Source organism: Betta splendens, chromosome 9 (assembly GCF_900634795.4).
Source record: "Betta splendens chromosome 9, fBetSpl5.4, whole genome shotgun sequence".
Lineage (NCBI taxonomy): Eukaryota > Metazoa > Chordata > Actinopteri > Anabantiformes > Osphronemidae > Betta > Betta splendens.
Window position 1 is genome coordinate 12,564,392 of NC_040889.2, and position 15,812 is coordinate 12,580,203.

The 15,812-nt window shown below is 47.4% G+C and overlaps 1 protein-coding gene across 1 annotated transcript in view; it reads left to right on the forward strand.

Annotated features, from left to right (window-relative positions):
* The first annotated feature begins 769 nt into the window (after nucleotides 1–769).
* LOC114862500 (thyrotropin-releasing hormone-degrading ectoenzyme-like) overlaps nucleotides 770–15,812 on the forward strand; it is a 66,738-nt gene continuing 51,695 nt past the window's right edge. The window contains exons 1-3 of the mRNA XM_029162882.3: nucleotides 770–3,246; nucleotides 6,036–6,277; nucleotides 12,462–12,738. Coding sequence (XP_029018715.1) covers nucleotides 2,749–3,246; nucleotides 6,036–6,277; nucleotides 12,462–12,738 — 1,017 coding nt within the window. The 5' untranslated portion in view covers nucleotides 770–2,748. The remainder of the gene's footprint in view (nucleotides 3,247–6,035; nucleotides 6,278–12,461; nucleotides 12,739–15,812) is intronic.

Below are 15,812 nucleotides of genomic sequence, written 5' to 3' on the forward strand. Positions count from 1 at the left end.
ACATGGGCTCAACTAGAACAGCTGCTCCCATGATCCACTTAGTTCGTTAGACATCATGTAGAATACGAGGTATTGCAGCCTTAAAACATGTAAAAGAGCCAAAGCGAGTACTTCTACTACCAGCAGAGTGTTGCTCCACTCCTGTAGCATCTGGTGTTTAGCTGAAAGAGTCTGGGTAAGTTTGATGCCGTACAGGACACAGGGCTTCACAGTTCAGTGATAATAGAACTGGGTGATTGGCAGCATATTTGCAACACAATGAAGAGGCAGCGGCTTGGGGCCGGCGGGCTCTGTGTCGTGATGGGCATGAAGCCTGCAGCATAATACCAGAGCCGGTGGACGTAAAGACGCTGGTCTCACAAGACGCAGTCATGTGGAGCGAACAAGGGAAGACGGCGTCTCCAGCGCTCCGGCCACGGACACGCGGCAGAAAACGTCAGAACAGAGTAGGAGAGAGCAGAATGGACTTAGTTAATATAGAATACATATGATTGGAGCAGCATGGAACAGACTTGATGGGTGCAGCTTTGACTCTACTAGACAGCTCTCTCCCTCTCACTCACTCTCTCTCCCTCTCTCTCGCTCGCTCTCGCTCTCTCTCTCTCTCTCTCTCTCCCCCTCTCTCTCGCTCGCTCTCCCTCTCGCTCTCTCTCTCTCTCTCCCTCTCTCTCGCTCTCTCTCTCTCTCTCTCTCCCCCTCTCTCTCGCTCGCTCTCCCTCTCGCTCTCTCTCTCTCTCTCCCTCTCTCTCGCTCGCTCTCCCTGTCGATTGGAGCAGCGGCAGCTCACGCTCAAACTGAAACGCACACCGCGGTCGGGCTGACTGCTGAAAGGGCGCCACGACACTGACTCTTCCTCCTTCTCCTCGGGGGATGGAGGGACGCTGAAGGGGGAGCTTCATCACCTTCATCATCATCATCCTCATCACAGTGCATCAGCAGCAGCAGCAGCAGCGGCGGCGGCAGAGTGACAGGCGCAGCAGCTGCAGAAAAGTTGAGGAGGATCCGGTTCGTCACCGGAGCTGCGGACGGGCTTTGGGCCAGGCATTAACACGGGAGAAGCAGCCCTACTGGACTCGGATCCGGTGGTTCTGAAGGATTCGCTGCGCGTTCACCGGTCCCGGGTTGGAAACTGCTGTTGCATTGAGCGTGTGGCGTCGGTGTTTATCCCGGCCACTTCCCGGTGCTTCCACCGTGTGCGTGGCGGGTCGGATTTACATGACGGACTGTGTTTGAGCTGACTGGACGGTCCCGGACTGTGGATCTCACGGCTGCCGAGCGACGGGGACTGAAGCGGCGCAGGTGACGGACAAGAACCGGACCCGAGGCTCACGCGTTCCGTGCGGGAGCGAGGGCAGAGAAGTTGTCCGGGGAGAGAAGGCGCTGAGGCGAATCCCCACAGAGTCAGAGCGCGAGACTCACGGACCACCTCCACAATTCACACCACACTGATCTCTTCACGGGAATTGATTAATTGTCCACGTTTTAACGGATAAACGAGCCGCTTCTCCCAGTTCCTGCGCTGTTCTCTACCGAATCGATAGGCTTTAGAACCGGGCACCGATCATTTTAGCCGCCCTCCATCCATCAACCGTGAGCCGTGAAGCGCGGATCGTTTAGACCCCGTGGAGAAGCCGAACGAATTATCTCCTCCACGGCGAAACAATCCCACATGCTGCCTGTAAATGATCCACTTAACCCCCGAGAGGAACGGGAACGCGGGCCGGCGGCGCTGACTTACTGCCCCGGTTCAACGCTGTCAGCTGGAAGCGGCGGCACGAGTTCCATTCTGTCGGATTTGCCTCAGATTCACGCTTATCTTGACGTGAAAAAGTAAATTCATTTGCCAAAATATTGAATTTAGCCTAAAAACCTAATATAAAATAGAACTGTAGGAAAAAAAGTATAATACAAATCAAAAAGATATATGTAAACATGTGGACTTGAAGAGAAGAGTGAATCTACAGCTCCTGGCACTGACCTTAATGTTCTGCAAGATATTTTCATTACCCTCTGTATCATAATAATAATCCCATAATAGTCAGATAGGAGTTTATTCATGCTTTATTGCATGTGTGGATGAGCCTTAACTCAAAAGAAATTAACTTTATACCAGCCTAGGGACACAAAGCTGCCGCTGTAAATCTCCCACGCTGGCTTAAGCCAGGACAAGCCGGGACACATCCTGGATGGAGGTGGACCCAGCCCTGGTTAAAGAGGAGGGTTCCCATCAACCACACGCGGTTTTAGTGCTAAATCTGTCCAGCTAAATTAAGACTTGAGCTGGTTTGCAGGCTGACAGGATCCTATGAAGGCTGCATTCTCACCCTGACACCTGTCTGTGCAATTTTAGAGTTGAGCTTTCCTAGCTGATTTCCTGTGAAGGTCTATGGATGATACGCTCATTGTATAGCCACATCCTCAACAGCATTCCTCCTCCTCCTCCTCCTCTACACTTGAACTTGAGCCATGCTGCATTGATTTATTCTCTCCGTACCACAGAACAGAAGTGCACACGACCATCTCATCTCTTCTGCTTTGTCCGTCTTGTTGCCTGAAATGTAAGAAGCGCGGTGGTGCTGAGTTTCCGCCTCATGTCAGAGCTGAAGGACATGCATAGGAGCCCTGCGGCAGAGAGGTCAGAGGTCGGGTTTTCAGAAGTTTAAGCAGCACGGACTGGAGGCCTGACAGAACACGATTCTGTCTTTAAAGCTCGAGGTTTTTTGCTGACATAGTGACACCTCCAGCTACATGGGACTGAACGACAGCAGCCCAGGCGCCATGCGGAACGGCCGCGGGCTCTCCGACCAGTGGGCCGACTCCGTGGTGGTCCGGCCCCGGACCACCGAGCGCCACATCACGGTGCACAAGCGCCTGGTGCTGGGCTTCGCGCTCTCCATCCTCACGCTCATCATCGTGACGGTGGTGGCCGTGGTGCTCAGCGTCCGCTTCGAGGAGTGCGGCAGCGGACGGGGCCGCGACCGCGCGGCGGGGGAGCCGGGCGCCCGCGGCGCCGGAGGCTCGGCAAGGCTGAACGGCAGCAGAGGCGAGAGGACGGGGGACAGAGGGGACGACGAGGCGGCCCAGCCGTGGAGAAGCCCCCGGCTGCCGGGCTCGGTCCGGCCGCGGCACTATGACCTGCGGCTCGCCGTCTACATGGACAACTTCACCTTCTCAGGAGAGGTCAGCATCGAGCTGGAGTGCGTCAACGCCACCAGATTCATTGTGCTGCACACCGACCGCCTAGAGGTACGTGGGAAATGGGGTGTCACACACGGCAGAAGAGGTATTGGTTAGCAGCGATGCTAAAGATTTTACTACCCATAAATAATCATTTGAAACTTTAGTAAAAGTGGCCCAATGATTTGTTCAGGGATAGTTACAGATTCTTCCTCACCTCAGGCCACTGTCAAAATGTTGTTGTTGTCAGCATTTAGGAAAAGTATTCTGGGAATGAGGCTTCTCACCTGGTGGAGCGCTGCTGACATCACTTCATCCCTTAGTGCACAACGCTGCCTGTGGATGTGGACTTTCTGCTACTGTTAACTTTCCTGAAGATTCTTGGCAAACAAGCCTCATTTGCATTCGCAGGTCTTCTCTGTGTTGGAAAACAACTCGCTCTCTGACAAAGAATGTTTATTTCGAGATTTGGCCGCGGAGATTTCCTTAACGAGGCTAATTAACAGTCAAAGTTGCTGTTTCAGCCCAATTTCTGAGATGAGTGCATGATGAGAGAAAGCCTCAGAGAAACGCCTGAGCAACGTGATTTTTCAGGCCGGTCATCCTGCTAATGTGAGACAGGGATAAATCTGTCTAATCTGGGCAGAGGCCAATTAAGGCCTGCAGCTCCTTTTGTGGTCGTGTTTGTGCACACAGTGAATTAAGAGGTGTTGTTGGGTGCCGGGCAGGTCTCCTAAGGTATCCTCAGAGCTAATGCACTATGAAAAGAAAAATTGTCAAGATGTGAAAAGGCCAAAAAACAAAAATGAATAAATATAGAAGCAGCTGGTAGAAACAGGAGGAAAAGTACTCCTGCAAGGAGCGCTTTATTCTCAGAGTCAAAGCAGTGTCAGAGAACAGGCTGCATTCAAAAAGCACCATTTGGGGCTTTTACATGTGAATATTTTAATACACGAAGCAGAAATTCTTCAAACTCATGCTTTGGTTCCTTAAACAGATTCTTTTCCTTCCAGGCAGTTGTTGGTTTTCAGTTCGTGTCATTAAAATCAAACTTAGGTAAAGGTAAAAACTACCCTAAAAGCTGTGCCAAATGAACATTTGAAGGCATCGCGTTTGCTGAGTCACCAGAAAAGTAAGAAAAACATCCTTCTAATCCCCAGCGCGTCAGCAGGAGCTGTGTTGGTATTGATCAGCCTCATTATGAAAGCACACACACACACACACACACACACACACACACACACACACACACACACACACACACACAGGAATGCAGGAATATTAAACGCGGGACCTCGTCATCCCTGATTCGGCTTCTCTGGGTCTCTGGGCTGCTGTTGTTACCGGAGCCGCTGGTAGAACTCTACCTTAGTTGATTCAGCAACACTTGACAGGTGGACGAGCCGGACGTCAGACAGCAGCACCATGAAATGAAGTGGGTCCTTGTGAAACAGCTTGGATTTAAAGCTCCAGGACTTAAAGACTCAGTTTACACTCATCAAATTAAACGGTGCAGAGTAACTCCACTTCCTCTCATCCCCCAGTCATTAAGGCGACTGGTTAACAACACCAATGAGCATGTCAGACATCAAAGTTGATGTGCACATGAAGGCGCTGCGTGCACCAATCCAACTGAATGCCGTCCAAACGTCTGCTGTTATAAATACTAGTAGCACAGAGGGAAGCGATTGAATCCATCCCCCTCGGGACATGTGTAATACTGGCTTAGAGTGTGTACCAGCAAGTGCGAAATGTCTTTCCTTGGCTTCAGTAGAGCGCCCGGTCCCTGTCAGAAGCCTTGCCTCTAAAAGCAGTGCACTTGTGACATTTACTTTTTAATTTGCTACGCCCACACAGGTGTTTTCCACTTACTCTGGCTGATTAGACGCTTCCCAGAGCTGTGTGGGCTCCGCAGCCCCGGCTTGACTGGCATATCCCTCAATTTCCATTAGTTGTGTGGCACCTTTTGGTGAGAAACGCTTTTAAATGGATGATTTTACTTTGGCGCGGTGACATCAGTGACATTTCATTTAATTACCAGCATGCCCACCAGTCCCAAGCTAGACTCAGGTCTAATTAGCCAGGCTAAGTGAAAACACCTGTGAGGCTTTGCTGCAGCTTTAACAGGGAAAGGCTCATTCGGTGTTAAGCCACCTCCGTGTGAAGCTTCACCATCGTCTGCAGCCTCATAATGAACCACAGAAGTCGACGCCTGTTACCAACACCAGTTGTTAAAGGCCTCAGCCCGTCAGCGACACATTCAGCGTGTTTGTATTTGTGTCAGAGAGGTGCGAGGAGTCTCAGTGTGACAGAGGAAGATGGGAAGACTCAGACTGCATGAAGTTAAAGCCAGAAAACAAAATGCTGCATAACTAATGTGATGCTGATGCTACAGTATCTGTAGTGATGTGGAAAAAAGAGCCTGAATCAGGGATGAGAGAGAGAATGCTGCAGTCTGAGGTCTGGAGTTTATCTCCAGGATCAATACCCTGTGAGTAGTTAAATGAGTATAAGCACTGCAGAGGCTGGGGAGTGATGTAGCGTCCCTCTACAGCTGTTTGTGTGTTGGTCCAGCGGATGCTTGTACTAAGGCCACTGTGGGTGTTCTCAAGGCTTGTGTTTATGTTTGTATCTGTCAGTCAAACATAGGGGTTTTATAGGCGTATATATTATGGGAGACACCGGGTGGAACCAGAACACGAAGAAGAGATCAGCTGTGGCCTGGGAAAGCCCCAGGGTCTCCCAGGGGGGTCCCATGACGTTATTCAGGTGTAGCAGCTGACAGCAGAGGGCTGGAGACGCTGCATCTGGTTCTACTGTTCATAGCTCACTGGTCCGTTTCCTCTTCCTGTCCCCAGGTGGACCAGGTGTCTGTCACAGCCGAGGGAGGCGCTGCTGGGCGCCCTGCCAGGCCTGCGGGTGGGGCCATGCGCATCCATCGCCACTTCCCTTTCCCAGCCAACCAGATGTATGTGGTGGTGCTGCACCGTGAGCTGAAGCCGATGAGAGTTTACCGGCTGAACATGAGCTTCGACGCTGCCATCGAGGACGAGCTGCTCGGCTTCTTCAGGAGCTCGTACACCCTGCAGAGAGAGAGACGGTACGCAGCAACCACACACACACAAACACACACACACACACACACACACACACTCGTTTTTCTCTCAGCAGCAGGTGGTTCAACTAGAAAAGGTCAAAGCTTCACATCATCGACATTGATGAACTCATGCACGCTTCTCATTGTGTTTGTGTGCACACTCACTCACTCACTCACTCACTCACTCACTCACTCACTCACGTATGAATTCCCCATAATCCTCAGCAGCAGAGTGGTCTCCACACCAGATTCCTCGCCCCATGGTGCTGATGGGAAACACACTGTGTGCTGATACATTTATTATTTGTGTGTGTGTGTGTGTGTGTGTGTGTGTGTGTGTGTGTGTGTGTGTGTGTGTGTGTGTGTGTGTGTGTGTGTTATCATGGGAACAAGAGCATTTTGAGTGTTTGTCTCAAAGCTAAATCACAGCAGACCTCTCTTCTCTGAGCTTTCATGTCTTTATTGTTGGTGATTAAATTGACCTGGACATGCTGTATATTTGAAGAAACTTCAATTATGAATCACGTGAAAGAAATCAGGGCCAGATGTTAAAGGTTAACAGTTAATTGTGTTTAGTGTTGTTGTATTAATATTTTTCTGAAGCAGGTTTAAGGTTTAGGTCATAGTTTCAGTTGCATTGGTGTAACTGTCAGGTCACTGCCTGGTCCACGCTGGAAGCAGTGACGTGATGCGTTCTGCAGAGCACAGCCTCCACCAAACTGTGGAATGAGACAGTGATGCCTGTGACAGATCGATGAACAGAGCCGGACGAGTGCTGCTGGTTGAGTTCACAGTGATGGAGGCCAATGGCGACCATGACGACGTCAGCAGCTTCCCAGTCATGTGACGTGGATGTTTGGACTCAACTGAGGATTGCCTCTGTTTGGTTTCTCTTGGAATGTTTGGGCCCAGTTTTCTAAGACTTGGGTCTGTCTTGCTAAGAAAGAGCAACGGCATACTTGACATTTAACAGCGGGTTTTTCCCAGAATGCCACATTCTGTGATGTGACTCTCTATACAGTAAACAGCTGGAATCCCACACATCCCTGGGTTTGTCCTACTCTATCTCTGTTTCCAGCACCGCTGCTCCCATATGTATCAATACTGGATCAATACAGCAGCTGATGGACCAGCAGAGCTCGATCATAACAAGTTGTTGGTTTTATGCTCCAGCTGGTAGGAATCTGATTATTGTCCACTTTAGGCTCTATCCTGATTTCTTAGATGATGTTTGAGAAAGTCAGGGAACGGTATTAAAATTTTAGGAAGCACATGTACCATTAAGTTTATTTTTACTGGTGAACATGTGCTTGGGATTTAATTTGAAAGTACTGCTGTGAGCAAAGACGAAGGCTGAAATGATCGGGATTAATTATGGAAATAAATAAATATTACGAGCAGTTTCCTTTGCTGAATAAAAGGCTGCAGACACGTAATAAAAATAAAATGTCTGTAAATGACTAAGGCTCTTTAAATGCCTGTCTACTGTAGGTTCATTAACATGCTAATCTGATGACTAACCTGAGACTCTGATCTTTTATTAATATTCAGTTGAACTGCTGCGTTCAGGGGCGTCTGCGGTTCAGGATGGATTAGCTGTGTGCAGCAGCATGGCCGATGCTAGCGCACATGTTCCACCGTGGGATTTGCTTACTGACTATGGACTTGGCTTCATTGGCAGACACACACAGCATCAACGCTGCTGCTCATGTGACGCAGGACGTCACACGGCCGCATCCGTCCTCAGATAAAGCACAGAGAACTAGTTCAGCCACGGTTCAGTGTCTCATTTCTATTTTTATCTCACATCCTTAAGGTGTCAACTGTGTGCACCGGCTTAAGGTTTCACAGGAATGTTTTGCATAATTATAGTACATAGGTTTCTAAGGACGGTAACCCCAGCTGTGATCCTTCTCATGTAAGTCCTTCAACTTCAGATGCATGGATGGAATCATGCTGGTAATGAATAGCTCTTATTTGGTCTTATTCAGATGTGGGTTAGAGTTATTAACCGAGGCCTGTCGTAGTAATTACTGCTTCAGTATGTGTGCATGTATGTAAGCTCAGTATGCGCCTGGTGCAAATATAACTTGGGTCATGGAGTCCTGGATATCTTTAGAGTAGAGATTGGTTACAGTAGGAGATGTGGTGGGGCTGCGTTTCAGCTCCACGCGCTCCACCCTGTTTGTGAACAGCCGCTACTTATCTGCCTCATAAAGAACACATCTTTAGGAAGAGGCTGACGGGTTAAATCTGTGTTTAGATGGTAAAATATTCCTGTGAGCTTCAGCCTTTGTTTGTTTCTTCTTCTTTTGAAGCGGAACCGTCCCCAAACCCAGACGCCTGGTACAAACCCAAATCAGCCAAACAGAGCTGTTATTTCCCTCTTCAGATCCTGTTAGGAACTTTTTGATTAGACTCAAAGAGTTGGTGCAGAGCTGCTTTTCTCTAACGAGGAGGGGAATTAGAGTTAACGAGGAGAGCAAGGCAGCTAACGAGGCAGGGTTTGATGAGGAGGGGAGATGCTGCGGCGTGTGAACGACAGGCACGTAACCGAGGCTAGGTGAGAGTCTACATTTTAATAGAGGCCGTCTCCTCTTCATCACCAGCTCGCCTGTGCCTGCTCTGCTGATGGAGTAATCCAGTGCTGGGATGAGATGCCTGAGATCGATACGCCCACTCACAGCGTGGGTGACGGAGGGTAACCCATCTAACATGGCAGTCAAGAGAAGCAACTTAACACACAAATGCACACTGTGTGATGGAGGTCAGAGCAAATCCAAGACGTTGGTGTTGACCTGATAGAAGGACCCGTGACTCTACAGAGCTCAGTTCTAGTTTCACATAAACTATATGAAGATGGTGTAAAGGGATCGACATGAAGGTTTCAGACATCATAGCCCCCACACTGTTTTAGGTTGAAGATAAAAGATGATCATTCTACTTCTAGAGCCCTTTTTAGTCCCTACCCCCACCCAGATGTCTCCTATGTCCTTACCTCCTCCTTCCTCTCAGTAAATAAAGGAGCATGGTTGAAATGTGATCACGCCCGCATCATCTCCCGTCACTTGCACATTCGACTGAGATGATGAATCAGCCTCCTTTGTAAAACTATAGCTGCAGCTACACACACCCACACACTCTGCCGTCGACGTGTGTGTGTCCTGCGTGTGTGGGATGGATGTCTGGTGTCCTACATGTCCTCCACTCATTGTTAGTAGATGCTGTGTCTTACTGGACAGTCTGCACGTCCTGGTTGTGTTTGCAGTCGTATCTGTTCCTCCACTGTGATTCAGGTACACCTGGTCTTTCAGGTCTTTCTCAGTCTTTCACTGAACTGATCTGTCCCCTAAACCAAACGTGAAGCCCAACTTTCAAACCTTCTTTGATTGTGAGGACCTCACCTCCTCAGTGACGTGTCATAGACTTCGGAATTGTCCACGCACACAGACGACATATCAGTGGGGAACTGCATTTCTAACCCCCGCCTGAACAGATCAGCGCCTGTGTGTGTGTGTGTGTGCGTGTCTGTGTATGTGTGAAATGATGTAATTTCCACCTCTGCGCTGATGTGTCACCTCATGAGTCCATGCATACTGTAAGCATGTCCTTATGTGCTTGTGTTGATGCAATGGTTGTCCACGACAACGCTGTCAGTCAGGATTACTGTGACAACAAACGTTACCTTGGCAGCGGTCACTGTTGGCAACCTGCAGGATGTCATGCTGAACATGTGTGGATGTTAAAATTGCGCTTTCTTTGGGCTTTGATGCGGGACCGTGTCTGTGTGTCGCAGCCTCGTCCTCTAATAGATTCTCTTTATCTCGTCCCTCTCAGGCGTTCTCCATTATTTTCTCCTCCTCGCTTCCCCTCTTTTTATTGTTCTGCTTCTTTGTCTCCCTCTCTCCTTCTCCCCTTCTGTCTATCACTCTCCTGGTTCCTCTGTGTCCCCCTCCCTCAGTCCATGTGCTGTCGCTCTCTCTCTCTCTCCCATTCCACCTCCGTTACTCGTCATCCCTCCTTGTTGCATCTTTCTATTCTCGCTCTTCTTTGGTTTTTCCTTGGTTCCTTACTTGTTTATCGTCTCTGTGCCTCTTTTGCTTCTGTCCTCCCATTCCTTTCTTCTGGTCCTTCACTGCTGTTCCTGCTCTTTACTGTATCTCTCCTTTTCTTTGCTGATGATATGAGGTGTTTATCTTCTCCTCTACCGTTTCTCTTTTCCTTCCTCTCATCCAGCGCTTTCTCCTCCAGCGTCTTTATCCCTTTTCTCCTCCTCCTCTTCCTCCACTTGTGCGCTCACTCTTCCCCACTCTCTGCTTTCATGTCTCACTCTCAGCTAAGTGCATGAATGCGATAACAAAGTTTTCCGAGGGATTATTTCCTGGAGCTTGAACTTCCTCCTGTTTGTGTCAGGTGACTGACAGACAAACGTACCAAAGCTCTGATATGAAAACATTTGACTCAGCTCAACGGAAAGTTTCTTCATGTTCTTCGTGTTTATATGGATTATTTCTGTGCAGGCTGTTTTTTGTAGTTAGAATGAACGCTGTCTTGGTAGCTGAGCGTCGACCTATCGGCCTCTACAGCAGGAGTTTTCTTGATTCCTCCTAAAATTTCACCTGCGATACATTTGGAACATTCAAAGGCTACAGCTGAATCCAGCTTTAGGCCACAGCTCCGTGTTCAGCACTTCGTATGGATTCATTCCAAATCTTAGGTTTGAGTCAGGGACCGAACGATACTGGGACAAACTTGAATAAGAATCTGAAGTGAATTATGGGTCACTTCACGGATAATTTAATGCAACAGCCCTTCTGCTCCGCTAACCCTCTTTAATAACATAATTTGAACCAAAGGTAGAACAAATTAAGATTGGACCATAATGCCATGTTAAGTGAAACAATGATTTGTCAGTGGGAAATGATTTTACTCTGCCGCTGACTATTCAGGACAGTGTTAGCCTGAATTTAAAAAAGAATTTTATATAATGACAACTGATATACAGACTAACAGGGATAAAATAACAGAACATTGGCTGGAATGGTGATTCACCTGAAGGACAAGCAGTCAGTGGTTTTAAATTTAGTCTATATGTATTTATTTGTTCATCAAATTTTCTTTCTTTCTTAATGATGCATCTGTGTCTTGAACAGACAGATGTCAAGTGAGGAGACAGCATATGGTAACAATTACAGTAACAGAAGGAGCAGCACAGAGGGAAAACAGAACCAGACAGAGGTTTGAACCCCAGGCTTGTTCATGGCCTCCAAATGTGAGGATGCCGGCTTTAAATGGAAAGATGTGAAGAGGCAGTAGCCTTCTGAGGACACCCTCTCTGTTGCTTTCAGCTCCCTGTCTGTGGTGGTGGTGGCTCAGTGTAGGCTCCTGATGATGGAGATGATTGTACCAGCTGGATGTAGGTGCTGTGTTGCTTTATGCTAGTGGCTTCTGATCTGACATATTGACTATATAACACTTTATACAATAGCAGTCTTCAGAGATAAAACCCAACGATCTGAAAAAGTCAGAGCCGTTAGCTGGGTAACAAGACGCTCATATTTGACCTTTGACCTGATGTAACCACACTATCCATCTCATAGTGTAGTCTCCAGTTGCCTTTATTTCTGTAAAGAAATAAAAGTCAGCAGCAGCTTAAGTGAAGGACGAAATAGAATGAGTGCAAGGATGAAAGGATTTACATAAAAGGAGGAGACCTTGGACCCCGCCTCAATCTAACTAGACCAAAAATAATTTGATGTGGCTGAGCGTCGAAATTGAACGAGCCCATGAAGACCTCTAATTTAAGTGTTAGCACACCGTTAACAACATTCCTGCTACAAATGAGCAGTGAATTCATAAGCAGCGAGGCAGAAGCGCCCTCGCTGCTCATTACCACGCACTCAGGGAATTCTGCAGCCCAAGCCTTCTTCTATTTACCGTCATTGTTTTACAGAAGTGACATGCTCACTTGTTTTTACCACCAACACAGCAGCCTGGTCGTTAAAGCGGCTTAAGGAGAACAGGATTGAATTTATAGGCGATGTACTGTAATGGTTATGAAGACGGCGATAGAGGCTTTATGAACAGGGTCTCTCCACTGCGTTCATTGTCATTACTTTTTTATTATCACGTCTAAGTGTTTTCTGCTCCTTAACCAGACTTTACTGATCCAAGTGTCTGTTCTCAGGTACCTGGCAGTGACTCAGTTCAGTCCCATCCACGCCCGGAAGGCCTTCCCCTGTTTCGATGAGCCCGTCTACAAGGCCACCTTCTCCCTCACCATCCGCCACGACGCCCAGTACACCTCGCTGTCCAACATGCCGGTGGAGAGCAGCTCGCTGTCAGACGAGGACGGCTGGCTGACCAACCGCTTCGCCCGCACGCCCCGCATGTCCACCTACTACCTGGCCTGGGCCGTGTGCAACTTCACCTACAGGGAGACGCAGACGGACAGCGGTGTGACGGTCAGTCCCAGCGCACGCCCCGCTGCCACACAGTCCCTTTGATGCACTTTAAGAGACTGCATCAAAGATATACTGCTTTTAACGCTAAAGGATGAAGAAGACAGCTCAATTTCAAAAATTTTAAGCCTGTCTGAACTATTCTGCCTTTTTCTGCACATGAGACGTGTGCACGGTTCCACTACTCTTATCTGGTTAGCAACAGATCACAGGAAACAGGACAGGAATGTGCAGCGTCTCAGTCAGAAACACTGATTACAAGGTGTTGTTTTAGTTCTAGGATCATTGTAACACTGTTGCTGTGATCTTGCCCTGATGATCTCATTCTCTTGGCTCTCAGCCTCCCTGTATTCCTTATTCCTGCTCCTCTCTCCGCTGTTTGTCTCCAGCCTGAGAGGAAACAGTTTATGATGCAACACCTACAGGCAGCTTGTGAAATATAGAAGATGTGTATCTCCTGAAAAAATGTCACATTTCTGCTCTGATCACCTCTAAACTGTTTCATCTCATTAAATCCTTATCTCTGGGGTTAAAACGCAGCGTATGAGCAGCAGCCGTTATCATCGCTCTGTAATTGACATAATGAAGCTGTGATTAGAAAATAACAGCTTTAGACTAAGATAATCAGAGAATGGAAGTCAGGGAAAACCCACCAATTTCACTCATCTAATTCAGCGTAATAATGATGTTGGTACTGTGCTGCTCTGCCTATGAAAGCACATTTTGTAATATCTTTTGTGACTCGAGGACCTTTCTGGAATCTCCAGCATTACTGAGCAGCCAGTAATTGTGAGAACACGAGAGGAAATGCTGAGCGGTCCAGTACCTGGTGTTTCTTTGATTGATCTACAGTCCTTGGTTGTGCTTCGTAGGTCTCTGTGTCTTTGAAACATCTTTGTGGCGTTAAGTCGTTGTTTGGCTTCACTAAACGCAGCAGCAGGTTTTCCAAGGAACTCTTGAGCTTCTGGGTTCATTCAGGTTTGTGCTCTCTGCGCCTTTTCACAATATTATGAATTATAGAGGGTTCAGGACTGAAGGTCCAATATTGAGAAATATTCTTTCGAACGTTCATTTCACCTGTTTTACAGTTAGAGTCCGATGTTTGCTGCATGGTGGCATCAAACTCTTGCTCCGTTGAGAAAACGGTTTACTGTTCCAGACGATTGGTTTGTACATGACATCAGCATTATTCTTGATGCTCTCACTCTCATTGGTGGAGTGTGAAGCCACGTCTGTCAGTACTCTTGAAGTTATTTTCCTACGTTACAGAGAAGGATTCAGTCAACTTTGCGTTCCCTTGAACACATTCTTAAACAGCCCAATAAAAGCTCCGTCTGCTGCCATGAGATAATGAGACGATAAGGTCACAGAGGCCTAGAGAACACGGAGCGTCAGCCCATAGAACGACACCTTCAGGTTGTTATCACAAGACATATTCTGCTTGATATCTCCAGACAATGCTCTAATTAAGTGGTTCTATGAGCACAGCTCCAATCTGAAAGTGTAAATCTAGAGATGATAGTTTAATGTCTGCTGATGATATTACCCATTATCTCACAATAACATGGTAATTAAGATGCGAACTTGATAACAGTTTGGTATCTTGAGATGAGGGATAATTAATTTGCTTCTGTACTGAGGTTGACATGGTTTCATCGCCTCCTTTTCTCCTCTGTGAGAGAGTTGTGTTTGGAGGCCAAATATGAACCGTGGGGACCATGTGTTGATACAAACAGCAGGTTTAGTCAAAGCCTGACGCGACTCCAAGTCCCAGCAGAGCGGCTTTTATGCAGGGTAAATATCTGTATGATGATTTTTGGAAGAGGACGTTATCAGTGGTACTGATGTCCTTCTGTCGGATTTGACTTCCGGCACTTTTAGGTCAGTTTCTGGAAGTTTGTGGGACATAAAAAAGGAAATGAACAGTTGCTATTGATTCTGTGATTGTTACAGTGGATGGTAATAGTTAATTATACTTCTGGCCACATTTGAAGCATTAAATTATGTGGGATTATCAGAAGTTCAGTCACTTGTAGTGTAGGCACTTGGCAGAATAAGTTTTAATACTCAACTTCTTTCAAGAAACAAAACTATAACAAAACTCCTGGAGAAGTGACAAGTCTGAATAATTAAACCATAGGCAGAACAGCTGATCCTACCTCACACACAGCAGACCCAGGAGCAGTGGCTGTTCTGTCCGTTTATGATGTCAGTTCTGATTGAAAGGCAGAGCCATCTGCTGCTGGTTCAGCTGATACATCCTTTCAACAACCATAACATTTAAAACAGAAATATGCACACACGCGCGTCCGTCTTCTTATACAAGGACACGCACAACCTTGTTCTCCTCCTTCGCCTCCCCTCCTCCTCCTCCTCCTCCCATCATCTCTCTATCAGTTTAATTACAGCTCATCCATCTCGTCTGCCAGAAACTCAAGGACGCCACTTTAAAACTAAAGCTCACAGGCCCAACCGATTTTCCCTGACCCCCCCCATCACACACGCACGCACGCACGCACGCACGCACGCACGCACGCACACACACACACTCTCATCATTACTGAAAGATAATTCTGGTGAACTGCTGCTTTAATAGCGAATGATATCAGAGGTTTTCATAATGAATAAATTAATCTTTATTTTTAGCCTTTCTATTTTTAATCAGCAGGTTAAACCCATCCTTATTTTACATTCATGGCACAGGTGAATATGACAGTCGGACTTGTTTCTATCACACAGAACCATGCTATTACATCTGCATCCATCTGTTCACTGTATATTTTAGAAATGGGCTTTTACCAAAAGTAGCTGCTGAGTGAAGCTGTCTAATAGTACTCACCATCTTCAACTATTTGCAAGGTGCCGTGACCTGGGTCATGGCTAGACCGCTTACTGTATATCATCAGTACGTCCTGGTTTTAGTCTCCACACAGCACAGACAAACTAATGAACATTGTATCAGCTGAAGCCACAGCATAGATGGAAACAGGCTGAGCGTTTCCAAGGAGGAAGGCTGAATAACACATCAGTCTCATTTAAACAAATGCACCCAGTCTGAGGCTCCGCTGCTACAGGGT